The sequence below is a fragment of the Xyrauchen texanus genome, chromosome 16, assembly GCF_025860055.1.
Source record: "Xyrauchen texanus isolate HMW12.3.18 chromosome 16, RBS_HiC_50CHRs, whole genome shotgun sequence".
In the NCBI taxonomy this organism is placed as follows: Eukaryota; Metazoa; Chordata; class Actinopteri; order Cypriniformes; family Catostomidae; genus Xyrauchen; species Xyrauchen texanus.
The window spans coordinates 25,966,637-25,990,161 of NC_068291.1; the positions used below are offsets into that span (position 1 = coordinate 25,966,637).

General features: G+C 38.3%; 1 protein-coding gene across 2 annotated transcripts in view; it reads left to right on the top strand.

Moving 5' to 3' along the window:
- LOC127656598 (calcipressin-3-like) overlaps positions 1 to 23,525 on the top strand; it is a 58,295-nt gene that overhangs the window by 27,686 nt on the left and 7,084 nt on the right. The window contains exons 1-2 of one of the 2 annotated variants that reach the window (XM_052144988.1): positions 877 to 1,118; positions 20,035 to 20,208. In XM_052144988.1, the coding sequence (XP_052000948.1) occupies positions 1,032 to 1,118; positions 20,035 to 20,208 (261 nt within the window). In that variant the 5' untranslated portion in view covers positions 877 to 1,031. Of the gene's footprint in view, positions 1 to 876; positions 1,119 to 20,034; positions 20,209 to 23,525 lie in introns of those variants that run through there. The other variant, XM_052144987.1, reaches the window with a different exon arrangement.

Consider the following 23,525-nt stretch of genomic DNA (forward strand, 5'->3'; position numbering starts at 1 on the left):
ATACCTCCAAAGTTGTGGCAAAATGGCTAAAGGACAACAAAGTCAAGGTATTGGAGTGGCCATCACAAAGCCCTGACCTCAATCCGAAAGAAAATTTGTGAGCAGAACTGAAAAAGCATGTGTGAGCAAGGAGGCCTACAAGCCTGACTTGGTTACACCAGTTCTGTCTGGAGGAATGGGTCAAACGTCCAGCAACTTATTGTGAGAAGCTTGTGGAAGGCTACCCAAAATGTTTCACCTAAGTAAACAATTTAAAGGCAATGCTACCAAATACAACAAAGTGTATGTAAACTTCTGACCCACTAGGAATGTGATGAAAGAAATAAAAGCTGAAATAAATAATTCCCTCTAATATTAATCTGACATTTCACATTCTTAAAATAAAGTAGTGATCCTAACTGACCTAAGACAGGGAATGTTTCCTTCGATTAAATATCAGGAATTGTGAAAAAGTTTAATGTTTAAATAAAAGTTTAAATGTATTTGGCTAAGTTGTATGTAGACCTATGACTTCAACTGTAGCCTAAAATGTCTTAGTGGTCATTTTGGCTCTATTCTGAGTAAATTTATGTAGATGGAATCAATGAGCCAATGTTTTTTTAATTTTATTATTATTATTTTTGTGTTTTCCGCACTGTAAGTAAATCATAGGAACAGAACAACTATGACGGCCTTGTTTGTTGGCCAAACCGAACCGTTTTGACACGGTGGTCTGCTCTCCGTTCGCTCTCGGTTCAGCGCGTGCACACCGGAATAAACGGCGAGGCAATGACGTCACTGTGGCGGCTGAGCGCTCTGATTGGTGCGTTCGGAAGAGCATGAGCAGCTTTAATGCTCTCACAGAGCAGCATCTTACTCAGAGACAGAACCGGGCAGAGCCGGAGAGGTAGTTACCTCGCTAATACACAACAGATTTTCAGCCCCTGAGAATATAGTAGCTTTGCGGCATAGAAGGAGGGTGAACACGAGAAAGAAGAGGAATAAAAATAACAAATTTATTTATCTCTTTGCAAGTAACGAAACGAGGGAGAATGCCATCGATAAACATGAAACTGGAGATGCTGACGCTCATTGCCTGCGATGTAGACACGGAGGTGTTTACGTCCGACAAAATGCAGGTACTGCAAGTTTATCTGAAAATAAGGGGTACAAAATAAATAATAATAATAATGTGCATGCTGTGTTTATGAGCACTGCATGTGCGCGAGGAGCCTTTCAGTGATCTCTGACGTTTCACGCTGCTGATTCAGTTTCTCACTGCTGGAATTTTCTCAATGAATCCGCAGTTCACATTAACATTCTGCTGCATGCTCCCAGATGGCGTCAATGCTCTGAAGGACTGACGCGCGCGCGCGCCTCCTCGATGCGGAGCACCTTATACAGGTTACGCCACCCGTTTGATGGGATAAACTAGTAATTTTGAGCACTTTAGTGTCATGCTTTGACAAACAGTAGATGTAAAGGCATAGTTTCATTTAGTTCGAGGCAAATACGAGTGAGATGTGTAGACACAGTGCCAATTTGTTCGGATATCCCCATTGCTTTCTCACACACAAAGAAACACACATAAACTACAAAAAAACATTTTTTGCTGGCTGGCTGGGCCCCACAATGTAGGTGATCTCAGGTTTTACTATTCTTGTGGGGACATTTGGTCCTCATGTAGTATAAGCACACACACACACACACACACACACACACACACACACACACACACACACACACACACACACACACACCTCTGAATACTGCAGGTATGTCAGGTAGGACTGGACTGGACACAACACATTGTGTGTTTTCTTATTTTATGAAGCTGCGCACCCAAACATACTTTTTATATCTTTTTGACCATCGCAGTACTGGTTACTGCAGTATAAAACATAAACGCAGTAATGCATTTATATCTCAGGAATTCTTGATTTTACATTTATGAGTAGATATGAAACTTTGTACACTGCTGGAATCATTATCCCTTTGCCTTGCACAACCAAACATGACTATTTGCTTTTAAGTTACCGAATGTTTTTTTTTTTTTTACTAAAATGTTTCTCATGGGAGTGCATATGTTGTGTTTGTGATGATAACTTCAGTGGGTGGCTAAGAAAACATGTCAGGCACTTTAAAGCCCTAAGTACCAATAAGAACGTAGCATCAAAGATGTCACCTGCCATCTTTGAGGGTCCATTTGGTTTATGTGTTTTTGTTTCTGTGCCATAAACTGCAAATAGAGGGGCAGGCAATCAGCCAGACAGGTGGTTCTGTGTGGGTACTGCAGACTGCAGAGGTCATCATCTCCCCTGCAGTGTCCTGCCTTGAGTGGGTAACAGCAGCAGAGAGAAAAAGAGAAAAATAAGATTTATTAAGAAAATGAAAGGAAGTGAAAATGTTGGTGTGTGTTGGTTCTAATCTGGGGTTTTGGCTCAATTTGAGGACACAGGAGATTATAAGGAGCTGCACGTGGGTCATGTTCACTGATTACACTGATCTCTGCACACCAGCTTGTCTATTTTCTTTTTAATTTTTCATCCTCCTCTTAAGGTTTATTCATTTACTCTGTATTCTGATTTTCTCTCTGGATGGCAGAGTTTACAGTATCAACCTGCATTTGGCTAAACAGAGACAGCGGATTGACAATTCACTCAAAATGAATGTGTTTCTTTATGATGCATAGACACAACCGTTCAGTCATCTGAGCTTTTAGCCAGTGTCATTTGCAGAAGAATTAAAGGAATAGTTCACCCAACAATGACAAATCTGTCATCTTTTACTCACCCTTTTTCTGTTTCAAACAACTTCCAATTGTCTTCCTTGGAACACAAATGATGAAATTGTGAAGAATTGTTGAAGTAGTGAATGTAGACGAGTGATTGACAACAAAAGTATGATGAAAGTAGTCAATACGACTCATGTATAGGCCTGTTGGGGTGGCAATATTGTACCACTTAAGGGCCAGTCAATGCCGGTGAACGGTATATCTGTTAATTTCATCAGTTACTGTTAAAATTGTTTGAGGTGTTGTTTAATTCTGTTAATGATCCTCATGATGGGATCATGCAAGATCAAACATTTTTGATGAAAATATGATAAGATATAAGAAACACTAAGATATTACCAATACACTGACAATTGTAACCCGTTACTAGGAAGTAAACTAAATTAATAAACTGAAAGGGAAATTAATATGAATATATTTTTCAATTTCCATGATCAAAACTGATATTGAGAACCAATGACAGTGACTTTTGAAATGAATGTCATCAAATAGGAAATGAGAGTGTAGATGAAATTAGATTAAGTTCATCCCCCGCGCCATGTTCTCACATCGCGCTGGTGAAACGCTCTTTTTCGCCACTGTACACAGAGGAGAGCAGACATTAAGCCTTGCTCGAATTCCCCTCCCGCTTTAGAGGCCGCAAATGAGCACCTGATGACAATTAGAGTGAAGGATTAATCTGGAGAAACAAGAGTTTTCCATAGCCGGACTCCACGCATCACAAGAAGATTTTCTGCATGTGTGTGCGATCTTAAAAATGATCCTTGTTGAGTGAGATCTTCAAAAATATTAATCTAACCATGCATCACTGATTAAAAAATGAAGAATTTGAGATGGAATGATGTTGATTGTGTTAATAAGATAATGGATCGGCAACACGTGTATGGCCATGCTTCTCACGTCATGCTAATTAAACATGCGCCGGAGTTAAGCCATGTCAGCATCTATTTAAAACTAAATTGAGATAAAAGAATAAATACACAGAGACAGTGAGTGAGAACACATTATTTTATTTGAAGAAAAAGTTAAAAGATACAGAATTGCGCCACTCTTAATTCAGATACATGTTCAATGTGTTGTAAAGTATATGAAGTATTTGATCTGCAAAATTGAATATTTTTGTATTATGAGCAAGGGTGTAAATTTGGCTTGAAAAGTGGGGCGGTTGCTGCGTGAAGCATTTACATGTTTCCATTGATCATGGTATAAGTGGGGGGTTGTTCTTGCTTGTTTTGATTATTGAGGGGGTTGCTCATCCAGTCTGAAAACATATGATAGCTTTGTGTGACAAATATACTGTAATTTATGTTGTGATTCACTGAAAATCTTCCCCTCCACAGTTGCTCTCAAATCAGATATGTCAAGTTTGAAATAAGTGACGTATTTAGAATGAATGACGTGTTTAGAATGAAGTGAGCTTGACCAAAGCCAGAAACATATTCACGTAAGTACATGATTGCAGACCCGAGAGCTTGGCCAATGTATCGCCAATATGCGATCGGGTTGAACATACATAACGTGTGCTCTTGCGTTTCTGTGGCAGTAACAAACCTCAGTACCCAAGGGAGCTATAGAGTTAACTTCAAACGTTTGTGCCATTAAACCAGATATGTTGTAATTCAGATAAGTTGCTATAAGTAGGCATTGGCTGTAACATATTTGGTCAGCAAACTGTAGCTCCACATGACCGCAGAAGGAGACAGTTACACTAAACTCCACTATAGCGCCCCTTGCAGCAACATTAAGAATACATTTTAGCATTGTTATGAATTGCGGTCTGACACATTTTATTAATGCAATAACACACAAAATCCAGGTTGCGAAGCTAGAATCATCTGCTTTTACGTACTTGCAGAGACTTTGTTTTGGCCTTAATGTACGACATTACTTTCATTTTTGAGTGCATTATTCATTTAAGGAAATATCATTTTGCTAAAGATAAGAATCACTGTGACTGAAAGACTTTTTCTACATTTAGTGTTGAAATTACTTTGTAATACATTGGATTTAATGAGAAATAGTTTTTGCCCTACCAGATATAAGCGTCTGGTGTGAGATATGCGATCCTGTTTGCTGTACCTACATCATTACTTTGCTGGACTCTAATGTTACTGGAGCAACTGGCATCTTAGCACGGTCACAAGAACAGGTGTGGCCTACAGTGTGCATGTGTGTTCAGTGGAAAATGATGTGCTATGGAAAATATGCAGACATCAGCACAGTCAATCTGAAGGTTATGGGCAGGACTCTTGAATTTCATGCATAAACACACACACATCCTAACAAGTAAACGCAGTGATGTGCATGTTCTGTTTGTTCAACTACTGCAGCCGGATGGCATCAGAAATGTATTGTTATTTTTCTGTGTTTGTGTTTACCTCTGCCTGTGTTTTGTATAGTCACCAAACAGGTAAAGCCACATTGTTTCCTATAGACAGCATTGAATTTCCATCAGTGTGATCAATAAATTCAGTGGGCCAAGCAGCTGTCAGACCTCTCCAACTATCATTTGTCTATATTAGTGGTGCTTGCACCATAACAATTCTTCAGCAAGTCTCACATTCTTCAGTAAATATAGACAAACATATATTTTGTTTTCTTCTTTTTGTTTTAGCCAATCAGTATGTCATAGGATGTTCACATAATGGTCAAGGATCTAGGCTGCCAGCATAAAGCTTGAAGGTTTGATCCCAAGCAGAGATAATGCAGGAACTTCAGAGTAACTGAGATCACAATTCTGTTCCATCACCATTGTGCCCTTGAGTAAAGCATTTAACCCCAGTGGCTCCTAGTTGAGACTTGTTCTACAGTTAGCACACAGTAAATCACTTTGGCTAAATAAGCCAAATGACAGGTAACAAAGATCAGTCTTAACTGATGAGACTTTTTAGTTTTGTATTAAAAAGTAGTTTAGCTGGAATAATTGCCCCAGTAATTTTTTGTTGTTGTTTTTTTTTTTTTGTGATTTTTCTCCCCTTTTCATGTCCAATTCCCAATGCGCACTAGGTCCTCATGATGGCATAGTGACAATCCGGGTGGAGGAGGATGAATCTCAGTCGCCTCCACGTCATTAATCCGCGCATCTTATCACGTGGCTTGTTGAGCACGTTACTGTGGAGACACAGCGTGTGTGGAGACTTCACGCTATTCTCCACTGCGTCCACACACAATTCCCCACGTGCCATACCAAGAGGGAGAACTACATTATAGTGACCACGAGGAGGTTATTCCAACATGACTCTACCCACCCGGGCCAATTAGCAACCGGGCCAATTGGTTGCTTAGGAAGTCTGACTGGATACACTCAGCACGCCCTGGATTCGAAACAGCATCTTTACTCGCTGAGCTACCCAGGCATCTTATGAACGTTTTTTGGAGTACAAAATATACTTATACTTACTTATACTCCTTTTTAAAGGAGCAATATGTAACATTGACATCAAGCATTTAAAATGGGTACTGCAGGCCAAATTCTATATATTGGAGAGCGTTGTCTCCCCTGCCCCCTCCTCCCCAGACTCAAAGCTCATGGTGGTTGCCAGGTTGAGGATGCGCAACAGGAACAAGCAAACTGACAATGGCAAGCCATGAGCCTTACACTGTAAGTTGATTAGCTAATCTATACGTTTGCAATGTTTTTATTGTTTTCAAAATATAAACCTGCTCATATGGATTTTATATAACTTTGTCAATGTTAGCTAGATGTATTGCTGGCTTCCTTGACTGCAGAGCAGTGTGTTTGCCCACTAACCAGGGTTGGGGGAGTAATGGAATACATGTAACTGGAATACGTATTTAAAATAGAAAATATAAGTAACTGTATTCCACAACAGTTACAATATATATCATTGGTTATTAGAATACAGTTACATTCAAAATGTATTTTGATTACTGAATCAAATCAAATCAAATAACTTTATTGTCACACTACTGGGTACACAAGTGCAACAGTAGGTGAAAGTCTTGTGTGCAGTTCCGAATAACATAGCAGTACCAATTACAATAAACAACATATTTACACAACACAATTTACATAACAAATGTACACATACTTACACAACACAATATACAATGTACAGTAAACAATACACACAATATAGAATACACATACAATAAAAATAAAAAATATGGGTAAGGTTATATAAAAATATATATATACAGTCAGTCGTATAATTGGGGAGAATATATTGACAGTCCAGTGTGTGGTACAAGATGATGATTAATAAAGTGCAGTGCTGATTGTTGATCGTGAGAGATCAAGTGTTCAAAAGTCTGATTGCTTGGGGGAAGAAACTGTCATGTAGTCGGCTGGTGCGGGTCCTGATGCTGCGATACCGCCTGCCTGATGGTAGCAATGAGAGCAGCCCATGACTCGGGTGGCTGGAGTCTCGAATGATCCTCCGAGCTGAAGAGGTTACTTTGGATTTTATCGTAATTTGTTTCATTTAATATTTAGTCCTTTTATTTGGAAAACATTTATACATATAAATGATGCGATCCAAAGCGCATTTGAACAGCGGGGAATCACTTTCTTATGATGTGTTACATTCATATGAGCAGACAGAGAAGTAAGTTTGAAGTTTGGAGCAGAAGAAATAGAAATAAACCTTATGTAAATTGTCAGCTTTACGCTAAGCAAAAATGCTATTTCTTGCCATTTTACATGCCCATGTTACCAGGCATGATCATATTTTTTTATCAAGAAAATTAACGTTAGATCATAATTTCTTTTTTTCTATCAAGACCTTTGAGATTAAGGAAAAAAATCATATTCTTGATAATAATTTTTTTATTGTTTTCCTGTAAAAATGTCTAAAAATCCTTAAAACAAGATAAATTGGATTAATCTTGTTTTAGAAGCAACACTGCATAAGATATTTAGGTTTTCAGGGACTGATGCTTATCGCATTTTAGCTAAAAACTGGTCAATTTATCGGCTCGGCCGATATATCAGTCTGTCAGTAGAGTAGATGCCTCATCAAGTGGTGCATTCGCTGAAAGAATGAGTGACAGGTAAAACTGAGGAGCATACATGGATCAGGTTTTACTCAGGTTGGTAACCAGATCTGAGCTCTGGCAGGGGAGGCTGAATCCTGCAGCCTACAATAGACCTGAAACGGCCATGCTTAGTTTTGCTCATGTTAGAAGTGTATTTCTCTCTCACACTTTTTCTTTCTCTCTCTCTCTCATCTTAAATAGATGGATGAACCAGAATGATGGATTGAAGAGGGAGGTTAGATACATCTGTAACCCAAGAGCAAAGGCAAAGCTCAGATGTCACTTTGAAAGGTTAAAGGCATTCATAGGTAATGATGACGTTAGACAAAAGACTCCTGGCCACCCTTGTGTCCATTTTCCTGTGGCTCAGGTTACCAGCCATCATAGCCTGCAAATTCTAGGCCCAACACTTCAAAAAACATTCCTGAAGCTTCAGTGCTTGGAGAAGAGTACAGAAGAAGTCCCTCTCTGGGAATAAACTTCCACTGATGTGACCAATGCACAGAATTATGTAACTTTGCTAAGAGAATCGGTTTTGTAGTGATTCAGTAGGGTTGCACATAGCTGAAGCTTAGAGTTTTTATTTTATCCAATTTCAAGGGGAGGGTCTACATACATCTCGAAAAAAACGTTTGCACCATTTCAGTTATTTTTTAAATTTAGTCCAACCACAATGTGATGTTTCAAATAGAATTATGAGTTATTTTAGGCTACGTCCACACTAATGTGTCATAATTTTAAAAGTATGCAGTAGGGATGGGCATGAGTACTCGAGTACCCGAGAAAACTGTTTTCAACTTAACACTGCATTTTAAAAACACAATGATTATGGCGTCATGGAAACCACGGTTTGCAGATACATGGTTCAGAAATAGTGGAACACACTTACTGAGCTTATTATGGTAACCTGAAAGAAGAACAGAGATGCATATTCTGAGCATTATGTAATTGAATTGACCAGCGAGTCTTCACGTAATGACAAAATATTATGCCTTATTTTTTGATCATGCCCTCTTTTGTATTTATTGTAACACTATATTATAACTGCCTATGTTAATGATTAGATTTTGGAACAATGAGACACAATGCAGCAGCCAAATACATATGACATACAGTGCATCTAGAAAGTATTCACAGCCTTATTCCAAAATGGATTAAATTCAAAATTTTAGAATTTTAAACTCAAAATTCTACAAACAATACCCCATAATGACAACATGAAAGAAGTTTGTTTGAAATATTTGCAAATTTATTAAAAATAAAAAACTAAAAAAATCACATGTGCATAAGTATTAACATCCTTGAGAACTTGATTGGAGTCCACCTGTGGTAAATTCAGTTGATTGGACATGATTTGGAAAGGCACACACCTGTTTTTATAAGGCCCCACAGTTAACAGTGCCTGTCAGAGCACAAACCAAGCCATGAAGTCCAAGGAATTGTTTATAGATCTCCGATACAGGATTATATCGAGGCACAGATCTAGGGAAGGGTACAGAAAAATTTCTGCAGCATTGAAGGTCCCAATGAGCACAGTGGCCGCCATCATCTGTAAATGGAAGAAGTTTGGAACCACCAGGACTCTTCCTAGAGCTGGCTGCCTGGCCAAACTGAGCGATCGGGGGAGAAGAGCCTTCGTCAGGGAAGTGACCAAGAACCCGATGGTCACTCTGACAGAGCTCCAGCGTTTCTCTGAGGAGAACCTTCCAGAAGAACAACCATGTCTGCAGCACTCCACCAATCAGGCCTGTATGGTAGAATGGCCAGATGGAAGCCACTCCTCAGTAAAAGGCACATGACAGCCCACCTGAAGTCCTTGAGTGGCCCAGCCAGAGCCCAGACTTGAACCCAATTGAACATCTCTGGAGAGATCTGAAAATGGCTGTGCACTGACGCTCCCCATCCAACCTGATGGAGCTTGAGAGGTCCTTCAAAGAAGAATCAGAGGAACTGCCAAAAATAGGTGTGCCAAGCTTGTAGCTTCATACTCAAAAAGACTTGAGGCTGTAATTGGTGCCAAAGGTGCTTCAACAAAGTATTGAGCAAAGGCTATGAATACTGATGTACATGTGATTTAAAAAAAAAATAATAATAATTTTTAATACATTTGCAAAGATTTCAAACTTTGAAATAATGAATATAATCCATTTTGGAGTAAGGCTGTAACATAACTAAATGTGGAAAAAGTGAAGCGCTGTGAATACTGTCTGGATGCACCGTATATATACATTCAGTATTTGTACATGTCTATGTTCCCCACACACCGAGTTCTTGACGAGTACTCAAGTAATTACGTGACCAAAATGCCCATCCCTAGTATGCAGTATTAGAGTGTTTTTGAAAGTCTCCATTTTTTATTAAAGAAAACATTGTTCTAGTATGGATTTTCCACAAAGTAACATTTATCGTTAACTATGCTTTAAAGTGAATAGCAGGCACAACAATGCCACTTCAACATGGGCTGCCATCTTGATTTTTTTGGACTGCGTCACGTGACAATAAATCTGTCATTGTTTTCATCGATATCTCTGTTTTCCTGTTTTCCCGGAAAGTTCAGTGTGGATGAAAAGCCAAAACATAAAGAAAATGTATGCATTTTCAAAGAAAACATATTAGTGTGGACTTGGCCTTAGAAATTCCCATAACAGCATGGAATTCTGGGATGAATATCACCATGCTCTGGATTGCTGCATTTCTCAGAGTTCTGGAAAATTCCCTGGGGCTTTATCACCAGGCCGGTCGATTAGGTTTGTACTCTACCATTGATTCTAGTATAAAAACCCACAACAGAACTGAGTGATGGAAGCAATTGCACTAGAGCCAATCAGGATGACAGTGCTTGTTGTTGTTGAGGAGCTCGATGCTGCTAAGGTTGAGGAGAAAACACAGTCCCCTCTGAATTTACAAGTGATGAATCTCTTCTGCCACTTACAGAGATTTCCTTTCACAGAGGTCAGGGATCAGCTTCTTTTGTGCAAAAAACAGTTTTCTGCCTTGCAAGCTGGCACAATACACACAGAATAACTACATGACTCATACTTGACATTATAATAACATTTAGATTTTCTTGTCTTGGTTGGTCCTGTTTCCAGATGCTATTTTTGGACTCGACTTAAAGCAGTAAAAGTTCTCTCATTACTTATTGATAGGCCAAACAATGAATGAATGCATGAACTATACAAAACTAGATGTGATATGTTTTTTATGGGGCATGTTATAAAATATGTGTACCTGTCGAGTTTAGTGAATGCTTAATTGTGTCTTTGCATTAGTTGTTTTGATTAACTGTATTGTGCAGTACAGATTAAACGTTCTTGTAATTCTAAGGTTTGTTTTTGTCTGTCTTTGTATAAATATAGTCGTAATAAAGTTTTACCCTGAATCTTCCTCCAGCCTGTATCACGCATGATCCTTTGATTGCCGGCTGTTCGGGTTGTAAAGCATCAGCGGGGTAATTAAAAAACATCTCCCCCTCATTTAACGGATTAATCTTATTAATTATTGATGGTTCTTTTCTCAGCCTAAATTCATGCCAGCATCCCAGTGCGCCATATGTCCCAGATTATTGGGACATTTTCACTTCATCATCATGATTCTCGTTGTTTCTCTGCTATAAGACTTCCAAATAGAGTCTCTAAATCTAATTTTAGAGTTTCTCTCTTTGAGTTTCTTTGTTTTTTTTATATGTTCTCATTAATCATATAAGTTATGTTAGGTTATGTTGCTTAGTATTATTTAGTTTTTTAGATTATGCTACTGACTGTTGTATGACAAAAATAATACTAAGAAGTGAATGGGACTTTTATTTTGACTTGAGTTTAATAAAACTTGCTGCTCACTCAGGCACTGATGTTATGCCGGTGTATTGAGATGTTAACCAACAAATAAATAATACTAAGAAATTATATCTGGATTCTTCTTTAATGGATGGATGACAACAACATATTGTACATAGACATGACGGATAGAAATGAAACCTTAACAGAGTCACCACTCTAAATCTCTCTACGAGTGATGCTTCTCTTTTCATTTCTTTTTTTTTTCTTTATTTTTGTATGAGAGTATCTCCCTTTCTGAGACTGTCTTCTCAAGTTTCTCTTGAGTTTCATAGACCTCTGCATGTCATCTCTATGAAAATTATTTTACAGAAGTGTACAGGCAATAATGGACCAGCGCTTGACTGAATGACTATAATTCTTGACTGCACTAGCAGAAATGTCTTCCACAGAGCTGTAAGAAACTGAAACCTTAGTTTAATACCAGAACTTTCATGAGATTTCATCAACAATGACTAAACAATCTGACTCTTTCAAGAACAATTTTTATTTGAATGGGCAGTGTTTCCTGTTTCCACAGACCTCCACAGTCCCCTTCAAGGCAAGTCAGTCCACTCTGCGGCCATCTTGGGAACTCTCCCGGGAAGCTATTTTCTATGGAGACAAGCAACATAAAAGTACTTGGCAGTAAAATCTGTCAAGAATGGAATCATAAATTGTGCTTTTTTAGCTCAGCTCAACTAAAGAATGCTATTTGTCAGGCTGATACAGCTAGTGTGCATGCACATTCTTGAGTTAATTAACAAGTGATGTCTGTATCTAAAAGGTTATTTTCACTCAATTACCTGTAAGGCTGTACTTCCTTTCTACATCTACCATATTGGACTTTCCAGTTTATCTTGTTCATTATCTGATGAGATAAAAAAAAAGACTTGTGGGGGAATTTTAAAGCATCTCTTTTACCACCTGCTTTCATCTGACAGTAATAGTGACAGGCAATTTTGGTGAATGAAGCTCAATCTATAATAAGCCTGATTTAGATTTCCTTTGCAGAAAGGAATGACAATGACTTAATTGAAATATGTACTTAAGACAAGATTGCGGGTGGTTAGCGAATAAGACTGTAATACCACTTGCAAAAGTGATGTACATGTTTAGTGAATTCACCCCATCTCAAATAATACAAAGAAAAATAAATAGACAGCACATCTTTCTATTGCTATGTTTTCTCTAGGTACACGCAAAAAAAAATACACAGTGTGACCAGTGTAGTTCACAAACCAATGACTGTAATGAGCCGGTTCTTATAATGGATCAGTCGAAAAATTTCTCAAACTGAGTTACAAAATCAAATTTCATTTAATCTAGCAAATTACTCACTGATTGTAATTGATGATGGTATTGTTAGATACATTAGGAGTTGATGTGCTACCAGTTCTCACATTTCCCTGCTCAAATGGTGAATCTCAGTGATTTATTTCTTATTATTATTATTATTTCTGCAATGCTAAAAATATGCACTATATTCCATTTGTAGTGACAGATAACTTGTTCACTATAATCTTCATCAAAGCTGGCCTCAGTGATCTCCTGTCACCTGTTTATGGTTTCCAGGCAGGTATATGGTGTGTAATCCATGTGATTAGCAGAGGTGTGAATTGAGCCATGCACACATACACACATTCACCTGTGCTGTTGCATAAAAGAGTTACAAAGGCCTTACATCACAACGGTGTCCTGAACACTTATCAGAGATGATTATTTGGGAAGAGGGCCCGTTTCCTACCTATGAAATATTGGTATCAGGATAAAGAGTGCGTTTTTAACTATAGGTTTCTGGTGTGGTCTGTGAAGGATATGTACAACATCCTCTCCTTTCCTCTGATTAACATAATTTTCACACTGAACGGTAGCTGTCATTTGCACACACATGTGTACCAGGGGTGTGCTGTTGTGTAACAAGCACAATTTCTAACTTGAATGAAACATACACATGGAGTTTATTTGACATGCCACATGCTGTCTCCCTCTCACACACAAACACTCAAAGAGCTGGTGTGTCATGAAGGTGGATGTCAACCCCACCAGTTTAGTGTGTGTAAGTCTACACCGTCTTCAGGAAGTGCTCAAAGCAGCGCATGAATTAGTGATTGACACATCCCCTCTTGTTACACAATCCCTTCAAAAGACACAGATATGTGACACAAAAACACAAACATGCTGTTGAATGTGGGAAGCAAGCCATGATTGTTTTTCACAGTGTTTCCTCGATTTTAAGAAGTTGTTATATTGACTTAAGCCATAGTTTAGCCAAAAATGAAAATCATGTCATCATATAGACTACTCATCCTCATTTTACTCATGTTGTTCCAAACCTGGATGACTTACTTTCTTCTGTGAAGTTAATTTATTCAGTTTTTTTGTTTTAGTCATTGTTTTAGTCTTTTGATGGACATGTCCTTTAAAATTAGTCAATATTTTGTCATCATATTCATTCATTTTAGCCAAATTTTTTCTTGGCAAAAATGACATAATTATAGTAAAAAAAAAAATTGTTTAGTTGTTGCAAAATAGACAAAACAGTGTTTCAAACTGTAACAGACCAAACTTTAATCAAATATTCAAACATATACCGTATCAAACACATACATATACATACCATCCTTGTTGAGAAAAACTGGAGTTCCTGAAATAATAATGAATAGACTGACGTATTTGATACTTTTTTGTAAGTTAGCCTGTACTCTGAATTCTTCATGCTTTAGAGACTTTTTAATTTTCCATAAATGGATATTACATTGCATGTAGCGTGTTTCTTACGGAAACAGTATAGTCGCAACGCAAAATACGCATGTTCTTACTAGCGTATCATTTCTTTTAAGTTAGCCTGTTCATTCACTTCACTGTGGAGATGTAAGTTGTTATTTTACATATACAGTATAAATAGGACGCGTTTGAATGAGGTATTTACCCCGTTTTTAAACGGTTCATTATGCCGGTGTTCAGGGCATTCAACTCACGCAGCTCAAGCAGAGAAATCCTCAACATACCGGATTAAAGGTGCAATATGTAATATATTTACTGTAGTAAAATGATCATAATATTTTATCAGAGATTTAGGAAACATGCTAAATTGAAATACTGGCTTCTCCGAAAACAATGCTACAGCCAGTATATTCAACTTTGAAATGTCCATTCCAGTTGTGTTTTGTCGTGTGTGATCCCGCCCTCTGCACACACACCAATAATATTTCGACACCTCGGGTTGCGAGATATGAAACAAGTTAGTAGGCAAACACAGTGCTCTGCAGCCAAGGAAGCCAGCAATACATCTAGCTAACATTGACAGAGTTATATAAAATCCATATGAGCAGGTTTATAATTTGCTAAATAAAAAAAATATTGCAACCGTATACATTAGCTGATCAACTTACAGTGTGTAAGGCTCATCGCTTGCTGTTGTCAGTTTGCTCGTTCCTGTTGCGCGTCCTCAACCTGGCAACCCGCTTGAGCTTCAAATCTTGGAAGGAGGGGGCAGGGGAGACAACTCTCTCCAATATTTTTAATTTGGACTGCAGTACCCATTTTAAACACTTGATGTCAATGTTACATATTGCTCCTTTAACTAGTAGGTGAATCCATGACTAATATCTTCTTCTATATATAGATTCTCAAGATGTTTTTCTTCTGTTTATATCTTGCAGTGTCATAATTATCTTGTCATATTTTCATCAAGTATGCTTTATTGAAATCATTTAATTGTCGTCATGATGTGCCATGATGTGTCTCGTCTTTGTTATCGTTGATGAATTAAAAAAACTTTTGTCAAAGAGCTTTTTCATCAGTGATTTAGTTGACGAGATTAACACTGCATCCGTGTAACACAAAAGGAGATGTTAGGCAATAAAAATGAGCCTCAGTCACCGTTCACTTATTTGTTTATTTTTCTGTAAATAATATGCTGTTAATGGGAATTCTGGATTTTGCTCTTTATTACTATCGGTGGTAAGAGTTACGCGACAGTTTTTTTTATCAATATTAAAATAACATTCCACAACCTTTAATATTTGTATTTTTTTAACTAATTGTTATGTTGGGATTATATAGGAATCAAATTTGATTCAAACAAACACATAAATGGCCAAACATCAGTTAATTCGCCTAAAGGTAGGTTGTCTGTGAAGTGTACATGAGCGTTGAGTGGGACAAATATATAACTTTTTCAGTGTCCTTTGAAAGAACCATTTGTTTTGTTTGCTTCCCCTCACTTTCCTCTGTTTACCTGCTTGATCAGCAGAATGAAGGTCGCAATTCATATTTCACTTTCCCTCTTCTGTATGAAACCATTTAAATCAGCACTGCTGGGCATGTCCAGTGTTTCTAGGGCACATATATTTGTAATAATGCAATGTTCAAAAACATCAGCAGATATTGAAAAAATGCAGTCACACATTGTAGGAAGTTTACAATATGGGATACGAGATGGTATGTAAAGTATTTAAAGAATTGCACAAATCAGCTTTTAAGAATTAGTTTTGAAAACCCGATATTAATCATTCACTATTCTGAATATTGGGAAATGTCTCAATTAGGACTGGGTAAATATATTGATTTTCTGATGCATTGCAATCTTTATCTTGAACGATATTGATTATTAAATCCCAAGATTGATCTTTTACTTATATGTTCAGCTCTCTGCCTGTGATTAGCTACTGGCTGGTAAATGTTTGTATTTCACTCACCAGTGATTATTGAGTAGTATAGTGGCAAAGAAGTTCAGCATCAAGATGTTTCACTCAGGGGCGTGTCTAGGGGGAGGCTGGGGGAGGCAGTGCCTCCCCTAGGATAAGCTCTGCCTCCCCTGAGAATTTGAGAAATAATCTGTCCATCTGTTGTTTTGAGTGTAGCCCCGAATGTATTTTGAATAGTTGACTGACAAATATGAAACCGGACAAAAGCCTATGTAAACCCCCAAAATCATAAGTTGCCTTATTTCATTGTGCTTTGGCTTTGCACATACTGCATACAGCCAGTAAAAATAGACATAGGCATAATCTAGCCTATAGAATAAGTTCCTTTGCTGTCGGTAGCCTATGGGCGACTCCGTTTCTTCCTCTCTGTTGAATATGCAGCAGGTAGAGGAGGAGCTTGCACAGTCGTTGACATCAACTAACGTTACTTAGTGGCGAGTTAATGGCAAATGAGGCTTTGAAAAATTAAGCAAATGAGGCTTTGGGGATTTTTCCGAAAGAAGTCAGTGGGTAAGAATTCACGTTTGCTTTTGTCCTTAAAGTCTTAACGGGGTCATATAATGGTACATGCACTTTTTCAAGTTGATTGTACTGAAATGTGTGTTGGCTGTGCCTGTACACAACCATCCTATTATGATAAAAATCCATCCAGTGTTTTTGTTTTAATCTCCTTATATATTTTCCCCTGCCTCAAATCGAGCCTGCCTCAAATCGAGCGTCCGACCGTGTGACGTCACACGGTCGGACGCCCCTCCCAGGATTGTTGATTGACAGCAGTGTTTCAACACAGACCCGCCCTCGCTCGTGAGCGAGCTGTCAATCATAGTCCGTCATCATTGTTGATACACTGGAGCAGAATGGCGCCTAAGCGATTGTGGTGTCCTGTTCTTCGGTGTAATAACGAACACAGCAGTCATTTTGATGTTCCTAAATCTGAACCGCTGAAGACGCAGTGGCTGAGTTTTGTTTACGATGGGAATATTCCCCACGAGCAACGTCAATGCGTTCATGTTTGCGCAAATCATTTTTCACCAGACTGCTTTATAAACGAGGGTCAGTATAAAGCTGGTTTTGCTAAGAAGCTGCTGCTGAAAAAAGATTCAGTACCAACTATTTATATTCCCTCTGCACCTCCAGAAGAAGTAAGTGTAACGTTTTATTAACCTTTATATTAATCTTTGCAAATCGCTTGCACGCTTCACAATGAATGTGGCTAATGTTTACACTCAGGGTACATTACGGCATGTTTTCCATAACGTTACGACGTTCTCAATATAATTCATAATCCCACGTTTATAATGAACAACGCGTTATGGTTATTGTGTTATTAAAAACTGTGTACGCAGGTGTTACAGTTAACATGGTAACACTAAGTTACACCTGGTTTACTTGTATGTTACTGATTAAGAAGTAATGTCAAAAAAACAGTTATACTGGAGAATAACTCCAGAACGGAGGCGGGTGACCAAAGCTCATTATCATTTAAAGTCATATGCTCTGAAGCAGCGTGCTGAAAACAGAGCTGTTTTTGAGCAGGTAAATTTAGTGTTTTCTTAAAATACTAATGAGAATTTTTAATAAAAGTATATTACAAAGTTTTCATTTAGACCCTAAAGATTCATATTAACTTGTACAAAAATGGCATTATATGACCCCTTTAAGATCATCTCTCTAACCTCTAACCTCCTTGTGTAGATTGACGCAGCTTGGTAGGTAACGCAGTCGCCTCTCACGCCGGAGACCGCAGTTTGAGCCCCGTTTGGGGCGTACTTTTCTTGTTTATAAGGTGTTGTTTTCGCTAAGGATAACCAATAAGCATTAACATAAAATGTATGTGTGACTTGTTTTGTGATATTAGTTTGTAGGAAATATACACTTTGAGGGTAGCAAAGATGTGCAACAGACTGAGGAGCCGCAGCTGTGCCAGAATCAGGCATGGAAACTGGTAACAATTAATAAGTCACTTTACTTTAGAGAAAGTTAAAAGTGAAACATTGTTTATCTCAATGATCCTAATGAAAGGATTTTGACAGACGAATTATTCTCATAGAGATGATGAGAATTATATACAGTTCAATGCCATGGTGTGTCAATGAACTTAGACTAAAGTCATTCATGTATTGCTTTAACTTAGGATCTTATACATCATTTTGACTATTTATGTCAAAAAATATAAATTATTTATATTCAATTTTTTTTTACCTCACTTTACTCACTATAATATAACTCTTTTGTGATGACTTTATGTTAATGTACATGAAAATTCAAGAATCATGATAGATATTAGGGCAATCCCATTGATCTGCTCTTCCCAATACATTTTCTTCAATGGTATTGGTCCACAATTTGACATATGTAGCACTTGATGAATTAGATGTTTGAAGCTGATTTGCAATAAGTTATGTGCTGTATCTGTTCTTTTGCATCACAGATGATTCAGGGAGGAGAGAGGATGTTGAAGATAGTACTAGAGTGGAAGATTTAGGAACTGTAGAAACAGGCCCAGCCAGAGCAAAACTCAAAGAATACCCTCTCACCAGCTTTGGACTACAGGGATGTGGTTGCTAGTGTGAAAATAAAATTGTCAGGGCTAAGCCCCGGATGTCCTTCAATGCTGGAAATGCCTCTGCATCTGATGATAAATTACAATTTAAAAGTGGATTGTTTTGTGCATATTTTTCCATCGCTAGCAGATGAGTGAGGTCTGACACAACAAAAATCCAGTTTAAGCCCTATAGTCTAATAGGAGCCCTATCTCTGGGTTCCTGGCTTAGAAAAAGATATGCACTAAAACAGATTGTGTGTAGTATAGCTTAATTTTGCGCCGATTTTTTCAATTGTTTATGTTGCCCCCCCAAACAAGCCAAATGCCCCCCCAAACATGATATCCTGGTAACCCCTCTGGTTTCACTGTGTGTTGAGAGTTAAAGTGTGATTTCAATCATTTTGTGTTAAGTGTGTCCAAAGACGAGATCCACGCAAAATATTTGTGATTGAAAAATGTATCTTTCTGTTCTTAAAGGAATGGTTAAAATGAAAATTCTCTCATAATTTACTCACTCTCATGCCATCCCAGGTGTGTATGACTTTTTTTCATCTGCTGAACAAAAATAAATGTTTTTATTAGAACATCTCAGCTCTGTAAGTCCATACAATGCAAGTGCATGGTAACCAGAACTCCAAAGGCTCCAAAAAGGAGATAAAGTCAGCATAAACATAATTACATCAGACTCCAGTGGTTTAATCAATGTCTTCTGAAGCGATCCAGTTTGTTTTGGGTGAAAACAGACCAAAATATAACTCATTTAACACACTGTGCCTCTTTACAACAGAAGTTTTCTTGGCGATTATGATTTCAAGCTCGATTAAACTTCCTATAGTGCCATTTAGCGCTCTGAGCATGCTTCAAGTACTAGGAAGTGTAATCGAGCTTGAAATCATGATTGTGTCTAGAGACTGCAATGACAAGGTGTGCAGTGAAAAGGAGTTATATTTTGGTCTGTTCTTATCCAAAACAAACTGGATCACTTTGGAAGACATTGATTAAACCACTGGAGTCTTATGGATTATTTTTATACTGTCGAATGTTGCTAATCATTTAATCTGTATCAATATCAAGCCCTAGTCTCAGTGTCTATGATAGTTATGGCACTGGATGAAGTTATTTAATGCAAAGTGTAACTCAGTGTGAATTTTAATGTTTTTTGTTGTTGTTTTTTTTTCCTCATTATCCTAGGAGAGGTTTGAAGCTCTGTTCAGGTTCTACGATGATCAGACATCGTTCCAAATGTTCAAGAGTTTCAAGAGAGTTCGGATCATCTTCAGCACTCCAGAGGCTGCTGCACGTGCACGCATCGAGCTCCACGAATCCGATTTCAACGGAACTAAACTAAAACTCTTCTTTGCACAAGTCAGTATTTAATAAGCGTTATTGTGTTTTATTCTTCATTATACACTGATGAGTTCCTTGAAATTGACTGGACAAGCAGCGTTTCAAGCACTGGGACATATCACCCTTTGTATCACTCTGCTTGTCTGAGTTTTTGCAGTGTTCCAGACAGGCCTGCCAGTCTGTGCGTTGCTCAGAAACATGGAACGATTGATTTTATATTTCTTTGGAATGGTTTTGGTTTTTGGAGCAAAAATAGATAAAATAACTGGCCATATTGGGTCTAAAATGTAAATTATTCAATATTAAATTCTTGTAGTAAAGCAATATCACACAATCAAGAGTGCTGTATGTCCATCTATGCTGAATGCCTACAGCCGAATCACAGCCTTGTTGTTAGATGGACAATACAGCACTATTACGAATGTGTAGGGCTGGGCGATAAAACGATATCGATATATATCACGATAAAGAAAATCCACAACAAGCTTTTTAGGAATTTTCTATATTTACTGCGTGTCGCTAAAACACAAGCAGTTCAGCTTTCTCAGGCTGCGTTTCCACTGGAGTGGACGAATTCCGCTTAAAGGTGCTCACAGCACTAGGAGAGAGCTTGCTCCGCACCACTGCCAATCCTAAGATCCACCTTGTGAGCATGACGCTCGGCTTTCATAGCAATGAATTGAAAACGCTCTCAGCTTCGTTCACAATGCGGCAGTGGTAACGTAGGGTCAGACTGGAGGAACTTGCTAATGCTAGCTACCTTGCTAACAATTAGATTATGTCGGACACCGGATTGATTCCATCCGCACCGCAAGACTTCATGACAACGGTTGCACCCTCTCATCCTCTCTAGTGAAGAGCGTGACAGAACAACAGTGATGTGGACAACAGCTCTGATCTTTCTGCGCTGTTATCTTAAATATTGTTCTCTAGCACCAAACATGCATCATTTATGCCCTGTCCCGCTCCGCACGTGTTGCCTCTTTTCCCTTCATGTGTGTAGACATGAAGCGCCGCATGAGTTAACGTGGTTTCAAAGCACCTTTTAGACCATAACTTTTTTCCCTTCTAAATGTATCCTTATCTTATTCTGTTCTAATTTTGTGAAAATACTAGACTGCTGTCACTAGGCTTCAAAACAAACAGATGATCTTTTAACATTCATTCAATTGATAAACGGTAAAAGATCCCCTGGGCCCCACCGCTTTGGGTCTCTGGACCCCCTGTGCAGTTTTGTAGAGACTATTTTGACTGTTTAGAATTAAAATTTTCTTCTTTTCTTCCGTCAACTTTGAAATAAAACAAAGTGCAATGTGTAAATGTGTATCGTGATAAATATCGATATCGAACAATATGAAAAAGATGATTAACAATTTTGGCCATATCGCCCAGCCCTACGAATGTGATATTGCTTTTATACAACAGTTCAGCGAATAAGCAATTAAAATAAGTTGGTAAATCTAAGGACTGTCCCAAAAGAACCCTCTTGTGTGTGGAGTAGATATACTTTCTTACACCATGGATTTAGGATCTGCAGTTGCTAGTTCAAAGGATGCGCCCAAGCCTCCGTTTCTAATTTGAATACCACACTTTAGAACAAGTAATGACAGCTTGGGCTGTTTCTGACAAGTTATTGGAGAAACAAGGATGTGTGTGTGTATGAGAGAGAGATTGAGTGAGTGACTGAGCATGTGATTACCTGTGTCTGTTGCAGTAATGAACAGTGATGCAGCAGCTGTTAGTTTAACTCTATTCCTCAGTAATGTGATAGTAATCTGCTCTGATCGTGGAGTGATGCTGCAGTTCGTGCTATCAGAATTGTCGGACAAGTATTTCACTCACGTTCAAGAGTTTTTTTTGTCAGAGAGAATACAAGGAGGATGCCAGTTTCATTCTTGGATATTTCTTGAGGAACTCCTATTTTGACACCGACACAGAAAGCACTCTCTCCTCCACCATGTTGAAAGTTTACATCTCCTCACAACTCAGAAACTTGTATAATGCAGGTGCCCTGACCGTGTTTTATTACTTGGTCTGTCAGCAGTAATGCTGAAGTTGTTAGTTTAACTCTATTTTTCAGCTATTGTTTAGTAATCCAAGTGATCATGGAGTGAGAGAAAATTTCAGATGACTTCAAAGAAACTTGCGCACTGACTGACAATGCATTTTGTCAACATTATCTCAACTCTTTTGTGAAAAAGGCCCAGCAGAGATTGTACTTCCTTCACCAGCTGAGGAAGTTCAACCTGCCACAGGCGCTGCTGATACAGTTCTACTCAGCAGTCATTGAGTCTGTCCTCTACACATCAATAACTGTTTGGTTTGGTGCAGCTACGAAATCAGACATCAGAAGACTACAGAGGACAGTTTGGACTGCTGAGAGGATTATTGGTCCCCCTGTAAAAATCACTCTGGATCCCACTCACCCAGCCCACTACCTTTTTTAACTGTTGCCTTCTGGCCGACGCTACAGAGCTCTGAGCACCAGAACCGTCAGGCACAGGAACAGTTTTTTCCCTCAGGCTATCCATCTCATAAACAGATAAAGCCGCCCCATTGAGCAATAATTTGTGCAATACTCAGTTTAGTCTATTTATATTATCCAACATATCCTCTTCTTCCATTACATACATTGCACTGTACATGACATACTGTATTTTTGTACTTTATATAACGGATTTGTATTAGATTTGCTCAACGTGTTTGTATGTGTGTCTGTATGAAGGTGTGTGTCTGTGTGTATGTACGTATATGTATAATTATCTTGCTGCTGTTTTTTTATTGTTTTTTGTATTGTTGTGCACTGGAAGCTCCTGTCACCAAGACAAATTCCTTGTATGTGTAAGCATACTGGGTAGTAAAGCTGATTCTGATTCTGAACTCGCTCATAACACACACAAGACACCTGCTGGCTCAAATCTTTCATTTCAAAGTGATGAATGAAAATTTACTCATTTGACTGTTCTTACACGTTCGTTTGGAATGCCACAAATACAAGCAGAGTGATACAAACAGTAAAGCATCCCAGTGCTGATGATCTGAGCTTTCAGCACTCTTGGAATGCCACTCGTCCAGTCAGATTCGAGGAATGGAACTAACTGTTGTATATAACTTTTTAAAAGCAATATCACATTCGCAATTGCACTGTTGCAATGAATATCTCTGCGGCTGTGATTTACTGCCACCGAATCAGAGCTGTGTTGATAATTAGTACAACAACACTCTTGCTTGAGTAATATTGCTTGATTAACATATTATTGCTTGTCACGGATCACCATATAAAGAGAAACATGAGCTGAGATCCAGGGAATATGTGTTATATATAGCAAAAGGAG